The sequence below is a fragment of the Bison bison genome, unplaced genomic scaffold, assembly GCF_000754665.1.
Source record: "Bison bison bison isolate TAMUID 2011002044 unplaced genomic scaffold, Bison_UMD1.0 scf7180017863957, whole genome shotgun sequence".
Lineage (NCBI taxonomy): Eukaryota > Metazoa > Chordata > Mammalia > Artiodactyla > Bovidae > Bison > Bison bison.
The window spans coordinates 1,754,938-1,779,063 of NW_011494529.1; the positions used below are offsets into that span (position 1 = coordinate 1,754,938).

General features: G+C 40.3%; 1 protein-coding gene across 4 annotated transcripts in view; it reads right to left on the reverse strand.

Annotated features, from left to right (window-relative positions):
* Nucleotides 1-24,126, reverse strand: part of INADL (InaD-like (Drosophila)) — a 396,383-nt gene that overhangs the window by 83,277 nt on the left and 288,980 nt on the right. For all 4 annotated transcript variants that reach the window (XM_010833911.1, XM_010833910.1, XM_010833909.1 and 1 more), the window contains 3 exons: nucleotides 13,874-13,948; nucleotides 9,695-9,809; nucleotides 6,285-6,418 (listed from right to left, as the gene is read on the reverse strand). In XM_010833911.1, the coding sequence (XP_010832213.1) occupies nucleotides 6,285-6,418; nucleotides 9,695-9,809; nucleotides 13,874-13,948 (324 nt within the window). The remainder of the gene's footprint in view (nucleotides 1-6,284; nucleotides 6,419-9,694; nucleotides 9,810-13,873; nucleotides 13,949-24,126) is intronic.

Here is a 24,126-nt window from a genome sequence, read left to right on the forward strand (position 1 = left end):
GCATTGCCTTTCTTTGGGATTGGAATGAAAACTGACCTTTTCCAGTCCTGTGGCCACTGCTGAGTTTTCCAAATTTGCTGGCATATTGAGTGCAGCACTTTCACAGCATCATCTTTCAGGATTTGAAATAACTCAACTGGAATTCCATCACCTCCACTAGCTTTGTTCATAGTGATGCTTTCTAAGGCCCACTTGACTTCACATTCCAGGATGTCTGGCTCTAGGTCAGTGACCACACCATCGTGATTATCTGGGTCATGAAGATCTTTTTTATACAGTTCGTCTGTGTATTCTTGCCATCTCTCAGTGTTCAGGTAAGGTACTAAAGACACAGAGATGAAGGGAGCAAAGGATCTACTTGAAGATAATATATTTAATAATAATAATTGCTGAACTCAATGTAGATGGGCACTAGGAAAATTTCTTTATATTCTTTATGTTAATTAATCTCCATACCAGCCTTAAGAGGTAGATTTGGTCATCACCATTATTTTACAAAGGAAGAAGCAGATTTAACTTAGAAAGTTTCTCTTGTCCAAGGCCCCACAATTAAAGATCTGGGATTCTGATACTGTAGAATTAGCATCATTACCTGCTCTGCTTCCTGTTAGGTTTAATAGAAACATTGTCTATAGTCTGGGACCTTTAACAACAGTACTCAGAGAAAGAAAAACAGAGAGTGAGGGTCCTGGAGAAACTTACCTTCATTTCACTTCACTTGCTCAATCCCCAAAACATAGTTCAAGTCTGCCAACCCCCTTTTTTTATCCCCTCTCTGGCTGTGCTATGTGGCATGCAGGTTCTTAGCTCCCTGACCAAGGATCGAACCCACATCCCCTCCAGTGGAAGTGTGGCTTAACCACTGGACCACCAAGGAAGTCCCAATAGCTAAGGAAGGAGAAGAACTTTATTTATTTATTTTGCCAATACTCTGAAATACTTTTCTTTCTCTTCTCTAGAATTCCCAAAGTTGATAATAAAATAACCCCAATTAATGACACTGGAGAGCTATATTTTAGTTTTTATAGGACACTGCAAATAAAACTTCTAATTAGTAAGCAAACATTTCTGATAGCCAAAGGATTCAGGGATAGGTGTTAGCAATGTGAGGCAAATATCATAAGAGGTAAGAGTCCTTGGTCTTTCATTTGGAAGAATATGCCAAGTCTCTGAGCCACAAGATTTCACGCAAATTTGCTACTCCAAGACCAAAGAGGGGGCGTGAGAGAGACAGGATGAAAGGATGGCTAGATAAGATGGATGGAGGTAAATTTTAAAAAGAGGAATTAATATACTGTCTCTTTTATGTAATAGGCCTTATCTAGCTCCCTGGTTGCATGTCTCCCTCAAATTCTTATGTGGAAATCTTAGTGCCCCTCCTCAAAGGAGGCAGGGCCTTTGAGAGGTGATAAATAAGGTTATGTATGGATGTGAGAGTTGGACTATAAAGAAAACTGAGCACCAAAGAATTGATGCTTTTGAACTGTGGTGTTGGAGAAGACTCTTGAGAGTCCCTTGGACTGCAAGGAGATCCAACCAATCCATCCTACAGGAGATCAGTCCTGGGTGTTCATTGGAAGGACTGATGCTGAAGCTGAAACTCCAATACTGTGGACACCTGATGTGAAGGCCAAAGGGTTAGGTGGCATCAAATGATGTCACCTCATTTGAAAAGACCCTGATGCTGGGAAAGATTGAGGGCAAGAGGAGAAGGGGATGACAGAGGATGAGATGGTTGGATGGCATCAACGACTCGATGGACATGGATTTGGGTGAACTCCAGGAGTTGGTGATGGATAGGGAGGCCTGGTGTGCTGCGGTTCATGGAGTCACAAAGAGTAGGACATGACTGAGTGACTGAACTGAACTGAACTGAAGTAAGGTCATGAGGGCAAAGCCCTCGAGGATGAGTGCCCTAATAAAAGAGGCCCCACAGAACTCACTTGCTCCTTTCTCCATGGAAAGATATGAGAAACCTGTAGCCTGGAAGAGGGTCCTCATCCTACTGTGCTAGCACCTAGACTTCTAGCCTCCAGAACTATGAGAAATAAATTTCTGTTGTTTTTAAACCATCCAGTCTGTGATGTTTTGTGACAGCAGCCTCAACAGACTAATGGCACCTGCTTATGAGAAACACACATAAAAGCTAGCCTATATTGATTAAATCTAGAAAGTTCATGCAACAGTTTTACTTTCTTCTACTTTCCAGAGAAATTCCCTGTTTTAATAGTCCCTATTAGGGTTTTTCATTAAAAACATTAAAGGCAGTAGAATCAACTTGAACGAGTGTGTGAGCTCTTTAAGGGCAGGGTTGCTTCACTCAGCTTTGTATCCTCAGCAGTAAGCAAAGGCTAGCCTCTGAGCACACATGTGCTTCCTATCACACAAGAGCCAGACTCCCCAAAAGCAGACCTAGGAGCACATCATATGGTTCAAACAACAGAGACAAAGGTTGTCGAGGAGGATTGGGTCCAGGTGTGCTCATAAACCTTTCCAAAGGGGTCACTTCAGCATTACCTTGGTATTTTAAGAGGTCTATTTAGATGGCTGGCCGCAAATACAATGAGATGCTAAGTGAGCTCTCTCTCTGTGATCTCAGAAACCATTTGTCTTGGCTCCAGATAAACTATTTATGGCAGATAGAACTGATGTGGTGTCAAGACCAAGTCCCAGAGGCTTAATACCTCTAAAGATGGCAAAAAACATCTGTTGGATACACAATAAAGAGGGCACAGAAACCTTAACTGGGAGGGCTGAGGAAAAGCCTTAAGAAAGACCACCAGCCCTTAGAATATGCTAGCACCAGAGCTGAAATAAGGATGTGTCACATAATCAAAAGTCCAAAGGCAAGAACTTCTGTCAGCAGATCTCAACATTGTCTTGATTCCTTTTATACTGTCTCTTTGTTTGCTGACTGCCTGCTGGCTGGATGCATTTCTAGGACCTGCTTGGATAAAGTGACCTGGAGTGTCAATTAGCTGGTATATCCCATGTGACCTATGTCAAAATTTGGAGGTGGGGAAAGGAAAAAAGAAAGATACTTGTTGTGGTAAACACTGGATTTCTTTGTTAAAGCACCTTCCACCCTCCTGCTGTTCAGCCTCACCAAAATAACATGCCTATATATTACTTGTGAGTCAAGCTTAACAGCTTTTGATGAGGTACCTGAGGTTAGGAAATAAAAACTGTGTCTCATTTCTCATTTTTAAGTGGTGCTTATCCTTCCAAGGACAATGGGATTTACAGTCTCAAAAGGCAGAACCATATATTATGAACCTCAAGATGCTCTTAAAGAATTTTTTTTGGTTGTCTCATGGTGGCAAGAGAAGCAGAGAATAGTATTTCTCAAACAGCCTCCCAACCAGGATGCAAGGGGTGCTGTCAAGCAGTGGAAGCCCTCGAGCTAGTGACCAGCAGCACAAACATACACGGTATTTAAGATCCAAGAGCAGACAGGTATAGCTAGCCAACCCTCACCAAGCAAAAAATCAAATTGATAACAACAAAAGAAGAAGGAAAATAAAAACAAATCAGCCAATAAACTCATTCAGTTAGGTCAGATATGCTGATTAAAGTCTTCCAACTTCCTCTGGGAAACCTAGTTTCTGTCTTATTTTAAGCAGTTATTAAGAGATTCATTTATTTACAAAAAATAAATCAGAGGGCTTTTTCTTTATGAAAGAATTCACTGAAGAATTTCCTTAAAATGTAATTTCTCTGGTTCATTTCAAATATAACTTTATACCAATTTCAATTTATTTCCTATTCAACAACATCTGCTTGAATGTTGAATGAGGAAATATGAGGCAATAGACCATGAGGGGGAAAATGAGGCAACAGACTATGAGAAGCAGACATCCCTAATGTTCACGGTCAACCAGCAATTTCTGAAAACCACCCCAATAATCTTAGTATATGATATATATGTGGATGGTCAACTATCAGCTCCAAGATCAGCTCAGGAGAGATCATGGAAGTTGGAGAAGCCAGGGAAGCCTTGCATCGGCGACTGGAGGAGGTACAGACTCTTGAGGAAGAAGCGGGAAGGTGTAGAAAGAGAGGAGGTTGAGGGGAGGTGAGCAGAGGCTGAGAGGCTGGAATGCACATGTGAGTCTGGGTAACTGTTCTGGTCCTTTGTCGGTGGTGTGTACCCTCCTGTGTACAGCAGGAACTCACTGGTGGTTGGAGGGATAGCCAAAGTGTTTCTATGGACTATTCAAAGGCCAGATCACACATAACTAGAAGGCATTATTAAAAACACAATTTGAAAATGTAACCTAGACCAAAATATGTAAAGGGAAGCTTCTAAGGAAGAGTTCACTTCTTTCCTCAATAACTAATGCTGAACAGGGAGTGTTCCAAGCCAGACCACAAAAAAGTAGAAAAGTCCTGGGACCTTAAGGAGCCAAAAACCCATGAACGAGCTGGGAGCTAAAACTGGCTGCTAAGCTGGCTAACTCCAAGTGTTCCCAGTTCCACCCAGGCTGATGAAAACATCACCGTGGACACGGGAAGCCACATACAGCAGTTCCTGCCGGCACAGGCCAAGCAAGAGTAACGCAGGAAATAATTAGCTAGAACCCTGGAGAAAAATTTTAACACTATTTTAATCGAGCTGAAGGAAATAAAATCCTTTAATAAATAAACACAAGCCTCTGTGCACACTGAGGTTGAGGTGGCTCACTAGTAGGGTCAAATGAACTACTAGGGTTCTCTAGATAAGGCCTGATAGTGGGAGAGAGAGGGAGCATGACCAGGAAACACATAGAAGGCAGTAAGACCCTGGTTTCTGCAACATATGTTGTTCTTGAGTTGCCCTGTGCCTTAGGGAACTAATGTCCATCTAGTCAAGGCTATGGTTTTTCCAGTGGTCATGTATGGATGTGAGAGTTGGACTGTGAAGAAGGCTGAGCACTAAAGAATTGATGCTTCTGAACTGTGGTATTGGAGAAGACTCTTGAGAGTCCCTTGGACTGCAAGGAGATCCAACCAGTCCATCCTAAAGGAAATCAGTCCTGGGTGTTCATTGGAAGAACTGATGCTAAAGCTGAAACTCCAATACTTTGGCCACCTCATGCAAAGAGTTGACTCATTGGAAAAGACCCTGATGCTGGGAGGGATTGGGGGCAGGAGGAGTAGGGGATGACAGAGGATGAGATGGTTGGATGGCATCACCGACTCGATAGACATGAGTTTGAGTAAACTCCAGGAGTTGGTGATGGACAGGGAGGCCTGGCGTGCTGCGATTCATGGGGTCGCAAAGAGTCGGACACGACTGAGCAACTGAACTAACTAACCAGGGAACTAATGTTCATTACAGGAAAATAGAGCAGGATCTCGCCTCACCCCCCACAACAGTACTAAACACAGAAATATTATATTCCTGTCAAAAATGGAGAGAATAATTTTATTGATATTATACTTGTTCTATTGTAAATCTGGCATATACAATTTGCTGCATGTTTGGTCAGTTGTGTCTGACTCTGCAACGCCATGGACTGTAGCCCGCCAGGCTCCTCTATGGGATTCTCCAGGTAAGAATACTGGTGAGGGTTGCCATTTCCTCCTCCAGGAGATCTTCCTGACCCAGGGATCGAACCTGGGTCTCCTGTGGCTCCTGCACAGGCAGGTGGACTCTTTACCACTGAGTCACCTGGGAAACCCATATACAATTTACTTCTTACCAAATAAAACGGACAAAAGAAATACCAAAATGTTCATTTAAAAGCATATTCATTAATAAGAGTGATTTTCTCTAGGGAGAGGCCCTGGTTGGGGTTGGGGTTGAAGGCAAGGCTAGGCAACAAGGGTAGGAGACAGATTTATCTTTCAGTTTATATCCTTCCGTGTCAATTTAATTTTGTATAATGTGCATGTATTACTTATTCAAATAATATGCATTGATTAATCACATTTTTATAAATCAAAACCCAAGGAGTTTTACATTTCAATGACTATTGATTAGTGACAATCAAATGTACTGAATAATGAAAGATCCATCATACAAGTAAAAACTGACCTTTGAGGCCAGTTTTTAAAAAAATTATGAGTAGATGTGAACATGGTCAAAATAAAGCCAAGCCTACATTTTGGGATTGGAGTAACTGATGTACATTTTATGTATCAATTCACTAAATAGCAATGATCATAATGATAATAATAGCAGTAGTTCATATATTTACATGCCAAGAAAAAGCTGTCTTTCATAGAAGTGACACGAGGCCATAATAAGGCTCAGTATCTAACTCTGTGCCAGTGGATATATTGTACTTCTAGAAACTTACCAAGGGTGTGTCTTTTCCTCCCACAATGCTGAGACCAAGCCCCGAACGCCCTTTGGATATTTCTATAATCATCTCCTGGCCAGGAATGATGGGACATGTGGCGGGGTCCACTGACAGAGGAGCCTGGAAACCACCTGGAGAAGAAGTGAACACAGAGTGACTGGCAAGCAGGAGATGCATCTCAGCTTGTATATTCCACTGCTCGGGGAGTGCAGGGTTTGTACGTGTTTATCACTGCACTCTTTTCCTGCCAAGTATCATGAAGGGAAACACTGGGTCACCACTCCCCATTCAGCCTTGGATGAAACATGACATTCCTATGACACTTTTGAGTTGAAGACAATAACTACCACCAACCCAAACCATCAACCACTTTAGTTACACAGTATTTGAAATTTTTTAAATCTCAAAATATACCATGAAAACTGGGATGGAAAAATTTAAGTTGATTAAATAATTAAGTACATGTAGATATATGCCATAATTATATATATTAATAATATATATGACATAAATTTTGAGCTATAGTTTCAAAATACTAGAAATAGTGCTTAAATACTTTCAGTTAGAGCATATCATATGAATTAAGATGTATAAAGGATCCAATCAATAAAGTATGACAAATGAAAATAATCCCCAAATAGAAACATAGTAAAAAAAAATTGTGTTATAAACTGTAAAATTAATTGCTGGGTCCATAAATGAAAAGCTTGTTAAAAGAGTCATTGCTGTTTTACTTTTAAAATTCATTGTTTTAGGCCAATTTTTCTAAAAACTGGGAGAAAAAATATTTACACATGTCCATTTTCAGTCAAAAGTCACTCAAACATTTTTCAAATGTTTGAAAATCCAAACATTCAAAATGACAGTTTCAAGAGAATCTTATAATAGTTTATAGAGAACTTCATATTTTTTGATAACTAATTTTGATCATTGTGAATACTGATTCTTGTTGCTGTTTAGCTGCTAAGTTGTGTCTGACTCTTCTGCAACCCCATGGCCTGTAGCCCGCCAGGCTCCTCTGTGCATGGGATTTCCCAGGAAAGAATATTGGAGTGGGTTGCCATTTCCTTCTCCAGGGCATCTTCCCAACCCAGGGTTTGAACCCACATCTCCTGCATTGGCAGGTGGATTCTTTACCACTGAGCCACAAGGATCCTTACCTCGTGACAGAATTTGCTAAAGGACTGATAATAAAGGGCCCTATCTGCTGGTCAGCTGCAGCTAATGCACAGTGACCAAGCTGACATCCACAAACCCCTGTTTAAGCAAGGGCCAGCAGACTATGGCCCCAGCACCAAGAATGGCTTCTACTTCAAAAGGTTAAAAAAAAAAAAAAAAAAGTCAAAAGAAAAATAACGTTTCAACACATGTGAAAAGTATAGAAATTCAAATTTTAATATCTGTAAATAAAGTTTTATTGGAATTCAGCTCTACTAATTCATTTATATCCAGTCCACAGCTGCTAATGGCAGTTGAGTAGCTGCAAGAGAGACCATATGGCCCACAAGCCTCATATTTACTACCTGACTCCTTACAGAATGTTTGCCAATCCTAGAAAACAAAAGAAAACAGGCTCCGGGTAAGCCTGTAGGGGTTCTGCTCTGACTCAGCAATAATCATTGTCTTTGGGACAAAAGGGCACGGGTTTCCAGATGTTGCAGAAATGGATTTGAGTTTCCAAGGAAATTAAGGAAATGAATAGTGGATGAAACTGAGGCTCATTGGTCTGAGGCTCATGTAATTGCTATCTAAGAGGGTGTTTAAGGGATCAAATAAATAATGTGCTGGCTCAGCCCAGGGTCGGACATAGTGTAGCATTCACATAGGTGCCATTCCTGACCACATGGAATTTATAAATCTAATGGCCTCTTGTTTAACAGTGAGAAATTTAGGGACATAGCCTCAGTAACAATTTTAAAATGCCATATTAAATGGATATTAAATTGTAAACCTAATTTGACTCTAGATATTTACACAACATATGTATTTCATGCTATATTTTTCACTAATTTACAATAAAAACAATGTACCATGGCAGCAGAGTTTCATGAATGCTTTAAAAAGTTTATGCTCCTTACATAAATCACTGGTTTAGTCTCTTGACTGAGGGAAAGCAGTCAGAGACACTGGAGGTGGCATTTCTTTCCCTCTTCGGCTTCTGCCTCACCCTAGCCCAGCTGTGAGTCAGTCTCGGTGTTTATTTCTCTCAAAGAATCCAGCCCAAGGCCTGACTCCTACCAAGTCCCCAATCAGTGTTTGGTAAGTGGATGGCTGAATGAATATAATTTCCACAGATTAAATTGTGGGATGAGTAATTTCTGTTAACGAGGTAAAAATATGGGATATTTATTATCAAGATTCCATTGGTCTACATAGGGGTCATCACACATCTTTGGTAAAAGGCCAGGTGGTAAATATCTGCGGCTTTACATGCCATACCAGCTCTGGTGCAGCTCCTCAAATCTCTCTTTATAGTGTGAAAGCAGCCATAGATAATATGTAAATAAACCAGTATTCCCATAAAATTTTATTTATGGACACTGAGATCTGAATTTCATACAATTTTCATGAAACAGTCTTTTGATTTTTTTCTAACCTTTTATAAATGTGAAAACCATTATTAGCTTCAGGACCATGTAAAAACAGATGGTGGGCCAACTGTGACCCAGGGGTCATAGTTTGCTGACCACATTCATTAAGTATTTTAGTAAAAATCTAGTGCTTTAAAATAATACCTGCCTCATAAAATAAGAGTTAATGTTCGTGAAAAAAAAATATGTAAAAGGCAAATACCATAAAGGTGTCAGGTCTCCTAAATTCACACAGGGTCATGCTTTACCACTGGTGAGCAAGGTGTTTTAAATAGTCCTTTTAAAAATGATTTATATTGGATAAAAGCAGATGGAAATATTCATTATTCATTTTGAAGTTCTATTTTCAACCATTAGTCAGCATAATACAATCTAGCAATTCAGAGATAAAGTAAATACTTATTTCTTTAAGCACTGAAAATTAACAATCTATAAATAGCTCATATCAACATAGGCAAGTATACAATTTCGTTCAATGTGATTTTTAAGATATACTACTTGTGAACTATATACAATCCTTTGGCATGATTAGATAATAATCCAGAAGCCTCAGGTTCAAGTAGCATATATTGAGTGCCTTTTTAAATTCTAGTACTTTTATATTCAATAAACAATAAGCAATCCCACTGGTGGAGATAAGGAAAAAGATGTTGAAGATCAAGTAACCAATCCAAGTCCCAAAGCTCAGGAAGTAGAGCAAGGATGCCAGCCAGGCTTCCTGACTCCTGAACCAGTGCTCTCTTCAGGACAACAAAATCCTTTCCTTTTCTAAGGTTTGATGAATCAATTCAAGTCTGCTCAGAGAAAGAGTCATACCATAGCCTGTGAAGTCTGCATCTGTTGAATGGTATGAAGTTGGTGCTAAAGGTATCTCTTGTGAACTGAAGGAGATTTTCGTTGAGTATTTTTGCTGTTTCATTTGGCTGCTGGCCTACAAAAGGAAGGAAAGTTAGATGAATGTCAGAGAAGAGGAAGATAACAAAAGAAGACTTTAAAACTGGGGTATTGTCACCAAAACACTCCAATAATGCCTCTTGAAAATTCAAGTTGGAGAGGTGGCAAGGGGAAGTTAGGATGATTTTTGTTTCATTCCCCATGCTTTCTTAATTAACTTTAAAGTGCTTTGGTGAAGGATGGATCAAGGAAGGGAAGAAGGACAGGAACCATCATTGTGGTTTATGTATAAAGCCAGAGCTGGGAAGCATTTTTACATGATGAAATCAGTGTGAAGTTTATAGATCTGTGCTGAGCGCAGTGAAAAACAATCTATGCTGTGGATGTTCTGAGTACATGACACTGCCCATCTCTTCTGGACACATTCACATGGTCAAAGAGTCATGAGGTAAGTTAATTGACATGAGGGGCAGGAAGGGATAACAAGCATCTGCTGAAAGCCTACTAAGTGCCAGGTACATCATTACACTTCATTCACCTAAAAAAAAAAAAAAAAAGCTTATTCACCTTCAATTCCCAGTGCCTGGAACATAGTAGGGCCTGGATAAATGCTGAATGAATGAATGAATGCAGAGAGCATAATTGAAGGCATGGAAACTCAGTGGGAAATAAATCTGTAACTCAATGAAAGTACAGAGACCTTTGCTGTGTGAGCTTTAGAAAATGAACTTGCAATTCTAAATTTTTGTTGCTAATACCTCTAATGAGTATTAGTATTAGAAAACTAAGAAACCAAAAGGACTCCATGCTTGCTTAACAGGCAGTTAGGAAATATACAGAGTAACCTGACCTGCCTTCTGGATCTGTAGTTAGCCAGAGAACCCATCCCCAGCTGGAAGATTCTGGTGGAGACAGTGAAGCACCAGCCTGTCCCTGGAGTCTAGAAATAGGATCACGGTAACTGCTCCAGAACAACAACACCCCAAGATTCCATCAGTGGAAGTCTATGCTTCAATACAAGGCATTGTGAATACCACTCAGTGTATATCTGTATTGTGCTCGCCAGTTTTCAAAAACACTTTCATATCCATGAATTCATTTAATCATGAGAATAACCTGGAGAATTAGACAATGTTACTCTCTTTTATAGATGAAGAGACCAAGACACAAATGTCAAGTGACATCTGAAATCACAGTTAATTAAAGGAAGGAGTAGGACTAAAATCAGTATTTGAAGAATGCTACAAGTTTAAAGTATTTATCAAACAGCTGCTAGGCAATGATTCTACTGATGTTCATTTTTTTTTCTCTGCAGTTTTTCTATTAACATCATTTAACAATGATTGTACACTTATTTAAAAAGACTTCCTTGAATACATATTTTTGGTGATTTTAAAAAGAGGAAAGTAGAAAAATGACAAACCAGGAGTTACTATGAGAAAACCGAACAATGGAACCACCAATCCAATTATTCTAAGGACCATATTCCCCAACCTCCTTGAAGCCAGACATAACCACAGACTAGTCTGTGTTATGGTATGGCACAGAAACAAACATGAATGTACAATTTTCAGGTTGTTTTCTTAAGAAGAACAACCCTGCCTTCCCCTTCCTTAGATGAAATTCAGATGTAATATAAAAAACTGGAGCAGCATTCTTAGATAAAAAAAAATACGCTAAATTTTGAAGATGGAAGAGTAATCAAATAATGATGCAGTAATCAGATAAGAGGTGCTTGGGTCCATGACACCGTGGAGACACTGTCATCCTCAAACTGATCACAGCCACCCTGTTATGTAAAAGAGAAACTTCTTGCAGCAATGGCAAGTAATCTTAATACACACAGAACTTATGTCACCTCTCCTTTGTATCATTTCAAAAAAAGAAAACTGATAACAAAGTTATGGGCAGGCTACAGAGCTCTTTTATGAAAAGCTGTGAATTTTAAAACAGGAAAGCACAAGAGACAGGCATCACTACCTTATGACTTTTATAACAACAGGGAATGTTTGTTGCTCATCTTTATTTCCCAGTTCATGCAGCATCCCATTTCAGTGTGCATACTAGGAAAGTTTCCAATAAATATGGGTTGGAAAAATGAGGAAATAGTTCATAGAAAGCAAGTGAAACAAGCACATATATTGAGAGGCTTGTTGTTGGTAGGTGTGGTGATGAATGAATGTAGCTCCCATGATTCATCCATTGACATAAAACAAAACTACTAAGTATTGAAAGACAAATATTGGATTTGTAGGCTGTAAAATTTGAGTATTTTAAAATTACATAAAAATATTTTAAAAGGTGAAAGATTGCATTTGCTGTTGAGTGTTACTATATTCTAACATCAGAGTTTGAATGGATTTTATAAGTCACCCAATCTAACTACACCAAGGGTTCTCAACCCTGTTTTTATAACAGAAACTGTTAGGGAGTTTAACATTTATGAATGCTAGAACTCCTATTCTAGACCAAAGAAATTGGCACTAGGGATGTGGAGCTCAGACAAATGTTTTCAGAGGTAGGGGTGGGGATGTTTGACTTTTTGAGTTGAGATTTATTTTTTAAAGTTAAACCATGGATTCTTAACCCAGGATAAATGAGCTTCTAAATGGTTTTCAGAGGGAATCCTGGGAACTACATAACCTCTGTGTTTGTAGCAAAGTATACCAGTGTTTTTCTGGGAAAAGAGTCTATATTTCATCAGGTCTTCATGATAGGGAAAAAATCACGACTCAAAAGAAGATATGAATTGCTGAGTTTTCTATCACTAATTAGCCGTGTGACCACCGACAAGCCACTCAACCTCCTTCATGTCCTCATCTTTAAATCAGTGGTGATAACTCTTCACCTTGCACAGTTGTTGTGAAGATTGAAAAGTGCATAAATAAACCTATCATTATTTCAAGATCAACTTAGGAGTTCAGTTAATAATAGCTATTACTGTTTTTATGTCCTTTGATAACATAGTAATAAATGATCAGCCAGTTTCTGATTGAAAACCTTCAGGGATGAAAAATTCCATTTCCACAAGGAATCTATTCCATTGTGGAACAGCTCAAATGGTGGGGAAGTTCTTTATGATGAGCTGACACAGCTTCACTGAAGATGTTGGCCACTGGTCTCTGAGCCATTTCTCTTCTGCAGCCACAGAAAAGGGTTATCATCACTTTCCCAAAGGAGAATGTTTTAAATATTTAAGTGCTCATTTTTCAACAGGGAAAAGAAAAGCCAGAGGATGTATAGGATTCACCCAAGTTCTAAAATTCTATGGGTTATAAAATTTTAGAGATGCTTGATATGTGTCTTGAGACAGGTGGAAATATAGAAAGTACTATCACATTAATTGTATTTGCAAATACATTACCTAAGTTTTTAAAAAAAAATCTGGTTCTAATTTTTTTTTAATTCCTTACAGTTTTCAGTTGAACTAAATTTTTTTCAGTTGAATCTTATTTTTAAGGTTCTTTCTACACCTATTTGTTTTTATTTAGGTTTCTGGCATACAATTTGGGATACTTTACAAAGGCGTTTTCTTTGGTAAGGTTTGAAATATCATATATTTCCTATAAACTCTAGTAATCTATAGTTTCTTAAACATAATACTAGTTAATATAGTCATAATGTAAACTTTAGCAGCACAAAAAAGTTCTACAATGACAAAAGTACAAACGTTTGACAGAAATTTTTATTTTTTTTTAAGAAGAAAAGCTATACATACAAGAAACATTTGTTCTTACATTTGTATTTCTACAAAACTATAAATTCTTCCTCTTAAAATTTTTATTCATGACATTATGTAGGACATTGCGAGGCTCTCAGAATTTAGGTGTAAGTGTGTTTTCGGAGATGCCTCACTTTCAGACACTTCCTTAGGGTGTTGGTAGAGGGATACAACAGAGATATTTCCAAATATCCTCTATGCACACCCTGCATAGAACAGGTGGTATAGCTGTGGACTGTCATCAGGTTGGTAGACACATCATAGCTTCCTGCCAAGTAATAACGGATCAGATTTCATTATAACCATCTCCTTTTCTTTTGGAGCCCATCATCATAATTCATACCATCCCAGTAGAGCAACCTAAAGCGTCAGTTACGTACACTGTCAGTTGGACATTCCAGGGCCTTTTGCTGACCTGCCACCACACCTTGACCAACCACCTGGGAGACGTCTTCCTGAAACATAAAAGATAAGGCCAGTTACCAGCATTACAGGGGTCAACTGCCCTCTCCAATGTCAGCAGTCAAGCACCATTTAATGGGGCTTCAAGTTACTACCAAAAATGACACACCAGGCTGAAAAGTTTTATTCAACCACCCGTAATAACTCTCAGAAATGAATGCAGCTTGTCATTTCCGAATGCTTTTTTGGTCCTTTCAGATCTGTCAGCCTTTAAGCCTATCAGGTATCTTCTTATGGTCATTTCAGCCAGAGGTTTTTCTTCTGCTGTCATGCCAGTAATCCCCATATCTATATTTACACTGAGTGTTCAATCCTTTCAAGTTTCTAGTCCTGATATTAGAATTTCTTTCCCCTTAAGATATCCGATTGAAGGCAAAAAAGCACACTCATTAAAGACACTGGGAGATAAAAGATATGTTAGTCAGAGCTCCGTGGAGAAATGTGGACTTCAGACCTGAGAGAGATGCAAAGTATCAAAACATATGTGAAAGTGATGCATAGTTAAAAGTACAATTAATTGAAATAAATGATAACAGCAATTAACTAAGTGGAATGCTTATCTCTGCTCCCCCATCATCCTTTTTTTATGGGCAATTTACAGGGGAAATTATTATATGATGGTTTACTCAAAGGCATGAACTCATGCATTTTGTTTGGTCAAGCAGGGAACACGGAGAGAGACTGATTTGGATAGGAGAAAGGATAGGTTTACTCTAACAACAATGTGTATGTTCAGTTGGGTCTGACTCTTTGTGACCCCATGGACTGTAGCCCACCAGGCACCTCTGTTCATGGGATTTTCCAGGCAAGAATACAGGAGTGGGTTGCCATTTCCCCGTCCAGGGTATCTTCCTGATCCAGGGATCGAATCTGTGTCTCTTACGTCTCCTGCACTGGCAGGTACAATCTTTACCACTGCGCCACCCATGGGTTTACTCTAGCCCTTGGTAAATGTCTGAGAGGCATCCAGGGGGAGAGGTCGAGCACACAATTGGCAGGTGGTTAAGCTATCTCAAGAGGAGAAGAAAGGTGGGACTTGTAGAGTAGAGTGTTAGGAGTTTGTGACCCTAGCTCCTGAACTTAAAAGTTCTGAAATCCTGATCAGGTTACCTGACCTCTCTAAGCCTGAGTTTCTTCATATACAAAATGGGAAAAAATAAGAGTAGTTACACAGTAGGGATGTTGAAAAGATTAAACGGAGCAATACATGAAAAGCACTTAGCATGGTATTTGGCAAATAGCAAGTGTTTAATAAAGATGCTAATGATGATAGTGAATGAAGCCAACCTATAATAAACCCACATTCCTAACTCTGTTTTAGGGTTGGTGAAAACAGGTACCTGGACAGGACATTTTCTCCTTCGGGGAGTGCTGGCGTATTATCTGAAACTCCCTCCCCAGTCCCCACTCTGGTTTTTTCTCTGGACATACTGACATACTCTTTCTTCAACAGGGTCCCATCAGATTTGTAACTACACCATATACAATGATCAGATTATGCCCAGTCATTCATTATTACTAGATTAGGTTATAATTTCATTTTGTCTCCTTAATTCCCTATTAGCTTCTAACCTGAGAGATTTAACCCCACCACATAATATTCTGAGACTACAGCCTAGGAGTCCTGGATGACTGTGAGTATCACTAGCTGCCTACCTGTAACTTATTTTTTAGGACCATAACTATCTCTCATTTAGATTTTCTCTTTTTCCCCCCATATGGCAGAAAGATCCTAGAACTCTTTTCCTCATTTCTGGCTTTTTTTTCTTTTTTTAAACTTTACTCTTAAACAGATTATGTAACAAAATGAATTTTAAAATTACCTCATCTTTTAATTCTTTCTTGAGCCCCAGCATGGTGCCCCTTAACAGTATGACCGATTAATTTTATCACTATTTTTTAAAATGTTTAACTGGGGGATAATTGCTTTACAATATTGTGGTGGCTTCTGCCATACAACAGTGAGAATCAATCTCAAGTATACGTATGTCCCCTCCTCTTGAACCTCCCCCCTACCCTCTACTCCATCCCACCTTTCTAGGTTGTTACAGAGCAGCTTTCCACTGACTATCTACTTTACAAATGATAGTGTATATATATAGGACTTCCCTGGTGGCTCAGACAATAAAGCATCTGCCAACAATGCGGGAGACCCAGGTTTGATCCCTGGGTTAGGAAGATCCTCTGGAGAAGGAAATGGCAACCCACTCCAGTACTCTTGCCTGGAGAATCCCATGGATGGAGGAGCCTGGCAGGCTATAGTCCATGGGGTCCCAAAGAGTCAGATATATATATCCCACCCTCCCCTTCCCCCTTCAAACTGTGTCCAAAGCCTGTTCTCTATGTTTGCTTCTCTATTCCTGTCCTGCAAATAGGTTCATCCGTGCCATTTTTCTAGATTTCATATACATGAGTTAATATACTAATATAATTGATTTTGTCTTATTTTCTTCTTGAACATATGGCAGAATAGAACATGAGTTTGATAAAGGGCTAGTGTTAAATGAATCAAAGTTCAGGAACTTAAACCTTGAATGCATCTGGGTAGATTTCAGAGCCAGTCCTGAAAGAAGAACACACAGTGAAGGTGACCCTGTGGCCTCTGCTTTAAAGGATCACAGTTGAAAATAGAGGAGAAAGACATTGGAAAGTCAATAAATGGTGCTCATGGAAATTTTCAGAAGAGGAGTTCTAAACTGTCTTATAAATGGAAACTATTGGTGTTATTCCTTCCAGTGTGAATCTAACACTGGAAGAGCAAATCTAACATTTTGGAAGAGCAAAAAGTGCCTCTACTGAAAACGATATAGCAGTCTGCAATTCTATCTTTGCTTAAAACCAGATTAACCAGCAATGTGACAAAGAAGCTGACTTCCCTACTAAACACTTTAAAACCCAATTTGCATATGACATAGAGGTACTATACAGAGGTACTGAACTTCCCTAGTGGCTCAGATGGTAAAGAATCTGCCTGCAATGCAGGACGCCTGGGTTCAGTCTCTCAGTTGGGAAAATCCCCTGAAGAAGGGCATGGCAATCCACTCCAGTATTCTTGCCTGGAGAATTCCATGGACAGAATAGCCTGGTGGGCTACACTCCATAGGGTTGCAAAGAGTCGGACACAATTGAATGACTAACACTTTCACCTTGGGAGCTTCCCTGGTGACTCAAATGGTAAAGAATCTACCTGCAATGTAGGAGACCTGGGTTTGACCCTTGGGTCAGGAAGATACCCTGGAGAAGGGAATGGCTACCCACTCACCCACTCCAGTATTCTTGCCTGGAGAATTCCAGGGACAGAGGAGCCTGGTAGGCTACAGTTAATGGAGTCACAAAGAGTCAGACACCACTGAGCAACTAACACTTTCACTTTCATTTCTGGGCTCCCAGGTGGCTCAGTGGTAGAGAATCTGCCTGCCAACGCAGGAGGTGTGTGTTCAACCCCTGGGTCAAGAAGGTCCCCTGGAATAGGAAATGGCAATTCACTCTAGTAGTCTTGCCTGGAAAATTACATGGACCAAGGAGCCTGGAGGGCTACAGTCCATGCGGTTGCAGAGTCAGACACAACTAAGCAACTATGCATACACACAGAGGTACTACTAGTTTCTCAGAACTTGCCCTCATTTGCACTTTTAAATAAAAAGAAAGGGCACTGGACTAGCAGCCAAAAAAATTTGGGTTCAGATTGTTTCCACTACCTATTAGCAGGAGATTGAAGGCAAGAGGAGAAGGGGTCAACACAGGATGAGACGGTTGGATGGCATCATTGACACAATGAACATGAGTTTGAGAAAACTCCAGGAGACAGTGAAGGAAAGGGAAGCCTGGTGTGCTGCAGTCCATAGGGTCGCAAAGAGTTGGACACAACTTAGTGAGTGAGCAACAACAAAGTGCTTAGAAATCTTCATTTCTCCCAACAGTAAGAATGCAGTAACTGCTACCTAAATAAAGGGTTGCAATCAAGGTTGAATTCAACACACGCTTGAGCATCTGCTCAGTGGTATGAGAAAAGACTAATGGGGTCTTGTACATATGAGATGTATACATCTGGTGAAACAAATACTAGAGAACTAATGATGGAAACACTGAATTACAACTGAATGATATGTGTGTGAAGGTATGTGGCAGGTAGCAAGTACTAGAGAGGTATTGGTTTCCTTCCCTTTCTCTTGTCTTCTCCTCAAAAGTGTGAAAGGATGAAAGCAGAGCTCTGAAAAGCATCTGGTCCACCACAATGTCCCATTTCTTATACTTATTACCCTTAAACCTCTGGTCCAAGGTATGGAGCCAGCACATGATGCGGATAAAAGAACCACCAGAACCTAAGGAGCACAGTTGCCAGTTACCAAGTCAGGTGGGCTACATGTACGTTGAGATGTCAATGTACAAACAGACCTATGTGTTCGGTACTTTCATCATCCTCATTTCATAGCTGAAGTACTGAGAATCTGAAATATACACTGAGTCAGAACTGATCATCTTGCTCCAGAGTCCCTGCCTTAACCAAGGGGTAAACCACAGGGGGCAGGGAAAGGGCTCACCTCCTCCCAACAACTCATACAAGATCCCCAGGAGTCAGCCTTAACACAGAGGTTTCATTTTAGAGTTAAGTCAGAACAAGCCATACCTGCTTATTGTGAGCCTGGGCATGAAAAACAAAACTCATGGCATTAGCCACTACACTGACCTCAGGTGAGTCACTTTCCTTCATGTTTACATATGAATTTAGAACTTATTAATTTCCCTGGAGAAGGAAATGGCAACCCACTCCAGTATTCTTGCCTGGAGAATCCCACGGACAGAGGAGCCTGGCGGGCTACAGTCCATGGGGTCACAAGAGTCAGACACGACGTAGCGACTAAACAAACACCACCACCACTAATTTCCCAGCTACAGCACCAAGGGAGATCTTAGTGCCTTCAAAGATGAGATTCTGGGACATTCTACGGTGTTGACTTTGCACAGGGGACCTCTAAGTAAGAAAACTGAGGAAGGAAAGCAGAAAGATCTTCATGAAACAAACCGATATGACACATTCAGCACAGCCAATGAGTTCCTAAAACGAAATGCTTGGTGGGCCAGGTAAATCACTCTGATCTAGAGCAGGAGCTTCAGAGGGGTGGACATAGGAAAGCAACACTGGGAACATCCTAAATGATAGAGAATAATGGGACTGATGTTCAGCTTACAGTCACCAAAACTGGTTGACTTCTGTCCCCAAGATGGCTTCTCAACAGGCCTGTCTGTCTGGCCACATGACTGGTCCAAGTGTGGACACTCAAACCACACAGGAACAAAAGTGAACCCAAAGGCAGAGAGTCAGCCCCTTTCTAGCAGAGAGGCTTAGGTGCTGGGAATAGCTGTGCTCCCACAGTGCTGAGGAAGCAGGTCTGAAGCTGAGAAGAGTCAGACAAATGTGCAGAATCACCTCTGTCAGCACCAGGCCTCTGCTTCCAACCATCCCTGCCTTCAGTTATACAAAAACAACCTGTAGCCAATAGGTACCTAAATGAAGATGAAGTGAACTGAGCATAAGACAACAGACTAAAGACATGAGTTTTCACCTAGATCAGTCCCACCCTAATTCCTACTCACTCATCTAATTACCTGATCAAGTGAAATCACATTAGCAAAAGGTCCCACAGCATCTTAATTCCCCCTTCAATAGTACTCACCAACACCAAGTTATTTAAAATCAGATTCAGGTCCTGCCTGATTGCAAAGAGTCGGACAGGACTGAGCAACTTCACTTCACTTTCAGATCCTGCCTGTGATACTTATTAGTTGTGTGTCTCTGAGCCTCAGTTTCCTGATCTATAAACTGGGGATAGTAATAGGATTCACCTAATATGAAACACGAAGTCACGCACTTAGAACGATGCCTTTTAGAGCACATAGTAAATGCAGTGACAGCATTAGCTTCCATCATTCTCAGAAATTCTGAAAGCTCTGAAGGCAAGACCTATGTGTCCTGCTCACTGTGATATGCCCTGTGGCTCTCACAGTGCTGGGGATATAACAGAACTTCAATACAAACTTGCTTATTGACTGCTTTCTTTGAAAAATAAGATAATCAACATAAGTTTTAGATTATAGGATCTTAAAATTATGTTCGCTAATAAGGCTTCCCCAGAGGTGGCTCCGGAGAAGGTGATGGCACCCTACTCCAGTACTCTTGCCTGGAAAATCCCATGGACGGAGGAGCCTGGTGGGCTGCAGTCCGTGGGGTTGCTAAGAGTCGGACATGACTGAGCGACTTCGCTTTCACTTTTCACTTTCATGCATTGGAGAAGGAAATGGCACTCACTCCAGTGTTCTTGCCTGGACAATCCCAGGGATGGGGGAGCCTGGTGGGCTGCCGTCTATGGGGTCGCACAGAGTTGGACACGACTGAAGCGACTTAGCAAGCAAGCAAGAGGTGGCTCAGTAGGTAAAGAATCTGCCTGCAATGCAGGAGACACAGGAGACATAGGCTCAGTCCCTAGGTTGGGAAGATAACTTGGAGGAGGAAATGACAACCCAGTCCAGTATTCTTGCCTGGAGAATCCCAAGGACAAGAAGAGCTTGGCTGGCCATAGTCTATAGGACTGCAAAGACTCAGACACGACTGATGTAACTGAGCATGCATGCACAGAGAAATGAAAACTTCACAAGAAACACCACTACACTTCTGAGAAGCTCTGGGATTCAGATGGTGGAGCAGCAGTCACAGGAAAGAAAGTATGAGTTCCGGGCTCTGCGCTGTCACAACTGAGAGCTTCTCTGGGTCCCTCATGCTTGCTAAATAATTATGATTATAAGATTACTTTCTCAGGACTTTCCTGGTGGTCCAGAGACTAAGACTTTGCCTTCCAATGCAAGGGGTGCAGGTTCGATCCCTGGTCAGGGAGCTAAGATTCTATAAGCATGTGTGCATGCTAAGTCACTTCAGTCATGTCCAACTCTGTGCAACCCTGTGGACTGTAGCCCTTCAGGCTCCCACATGCCTCAAGGCCAAAAAAACAAACAAACAAAAAAAGATCAAACAGAAGCAGTATTGTAACAAATTCAATAAAGACCTTAAAATGGTCCACATCAAAGAAAAAATCTTTAAAAAAATAAAAAAGATTACTTTCTCAATTTAGAAATATCTGGTAAGCAATAGCTTCCTTTCTGGCAAGATGAAATTCGAAGTTGAGTAACAAGTCTCCACAGCAGGCCATTAAATCGGATGGGAGTGAACGAAAGCTAGCAGATGTCCAAGAAGTGAATCTGTGTTAAAAATGTGTATCTATATCTCTACTGTCTTTGAGTTTGTGAGGTTACTTCACATCTCTGTATTATCTTCATTACAATGCAGAGGGGAAGAGAATAGAGTGAAAAGACCAAAGGTTTTCCCTTGTGATTTTTGCACAAGAAGTAGACTTGACTGCAGATATAGTCTTTTTTTTTATTACTAGGAAAGGGAAATTTATCATGTAGGCAAATCTCAAGTGATTTCAGAAATACAAGACATAGAGTACGATGAGCTGTGAAAATGCCACACACGTGAATGCATTTGAGCCCTGCCATTGGTAATTTGCATACTGTCACAAGAGAGAGGCTGATGCTGACTCACAGAAATTCTCCTATAGGAAACGCTACGCTCCTGCTATAGATGCTGTTTTCATCCTGGATCTGAAACAGAGAACAGTGTTCACACAGTGGCTTCAGCTTCCAGAGCCAAACTAGAAATCCTGCAGTTCTTGATGGAGAGCAAACGGGATAAAAATGGATTTTAAGCAGATAGTTTAAGATCTTGCTTTAAAAATGAGCAGGGTATTACACCTGAGAATTCCAGCCTGGATACAGAAGACTTAAGAAGAAGCCTATAATCATCAGAAACACATTTTAAACTATTTTTTTTCCAATCTTGGATGCCAGCACTTCAAAAGCACTTAGGAATAATTTTTAATCAAGTGCAGCAGTCAAAATTGATGAACTGAACCTGATACAGGGGTATATTATTTCTTTAAAATTCCACACTGAACTCCTTACCTTCTCCCATAAGTCTGTTTCTTTGTTATGCTTTTCCTTTTTTTTTTTTTAATTAGTGACAACATTAACCTCCCAGTTAGCCAGGTTTAAAACCAAAGCCAGCTTTTACTAATCTCTGTCTTTGTCTGCTTCCATTGAATCATTTGCAAAGTATTCCTGATTTCAAGGACACGATATGAAGCAAAGTAGATTTTCTTAGATTTGGGGATTTCACAGACCAGAAATTTTTCAAAAGAATTTTGGAGTTACAGAGTTACCTTCTGTGGGGGGCAAGTAATTGAGAGCATAGAAATATTAGGTTGGAGCATATGGATTTGCTATTTTATGAGTCAAAAAATGGTCAAATATCAGTGATTTAAGAGGGTTCAACTTAGTCAGGTCCTTTCCCCACAACTGCCACCAGATATTACCACCATAATGTCCTGTAGGAAGAGCCATTTTTACACTAAAAAGTTAGCTAGAACACAGTTTTAAAGGACAGTCCTTTAAATCAAATAAATTTAGCTTTATGAAGAACTCTCCATGTGGTTATTATTTTTCATATTACCCACTGACCAGTAAACACCGTCACAGATCCATGTGGGTCTAAATAAAAATTCTTTAGTATTATCTGGATAAAGAAGAAAGCTTGGACTTTGGGGTCAACTGTGGTCAGATCCTAGTGTTCTAGTTAGATTACATGCTCTATGACAAATAAGACTTCTCTAAACTTCAGCTTCTTCATGGGTTGAATACCAGACACCTCTTAGAGAGGCAGTGTAGCATGAGTCAGGCCCATGAGTCAAACACATACTGCTTTGAATCCTTACTGTGGCACTTTCTGCCCCTAAACCTTTGAGCAAATGACTCAGCATCTCGGATACTCAGGTCCCTGGTCTGCAAAATGGAAGTAATGATGCTTTATTGTGGGGAGGATGGAGATAATACACTGTGTTCATTCCTAACAAATGATAAGTGCTCAGCAAAAATGGGTCATATTATTATTACTACTACTGCTTTTGTTGGGATAAATGAGATAATCTTTTCAAGTGTCTATTACAGGGAGAGGTACTAATAAATAATTATTAAATAACAGTTTTCTGTCTTACAAAGAGACTTAAAACTCAGTGGACAAGACAGAACAAATCATCTTTCCCTGCAAATCTGCTTCTCCTCCTCTTCTTTTTTCACCCTATTTATATGGCCACTCTGCACAGCATGCAGGATCTTAGTTCCAGGACCAGGGATGCCATAACAATGAAACTGCCGAATCCTAACCCACTGGGCCACCAGGGAATTCCCTTCCTCTTTCTTCGGTCAGTGAACGGCATCCACCCAGCCAGCTGGCTACCCATGCTGTGACAGGAGAGTCCTTGCGTCACTCCTCTTCCTCAGTTTTGACATTCACACAATCATTCACACAATCATGGAGTCCTGTCAATTCTAACTCCTGTATTTACTGAAAATCACCACTCACTAACAGATCCCCTAGTTTAGGTCACTATCAACTTTCATCTCATTTTACTCTAATGGCTTTTTAACTCTTTGTCTTCAGTTTTGACCTTTTCTATCAGATTCTTCACAAATAAGCTCAAAATGACCTTATCAATAGGCTAATCTCCTCATTATAATCTCCCTTTAAAAAACACCTCAAAGGTATTAAGCCGTTTCTCCTAGTCCACACAGCTCTCCACCAACAGCTTCTGCCTATTTCTCAGCTTTCACTTTCTGCCAGGCCCACGCACCTGACCAAGGCTTGTAGACCTGGGATGCAGCCTCAGGTACTCACAGGTGATGGGGATGATGTAGGTACTCAGGTACTTACAGGTGATGGGAAGCAGGCTAGGGTTAAAGAATGGTAGAAAGGTAGGGAGTGAAATAAACTCGAAGTGAATAATTGATGAAAAGGGCAGCTTGGAATGCTGGTCCATTTTCAGTAGAAAACAGAAACAAGGATCTTTAATATATCCTGACAAGCAGCTTGTAACCTTTGCATTAGACCTAAGGTGGTAAACTCCTGGATGAACGATATCTTATCTCTACATTCCTAGAGTTTGACACATCACAGATTCTCAGGAAATGTGTATGAAAAATGAGGGTTCTAGCACACCTAGATTTTATATAGACAAAACCTGGTGTTAACAATAGCTACATTTACTGAGCCTTTCTGCATGCC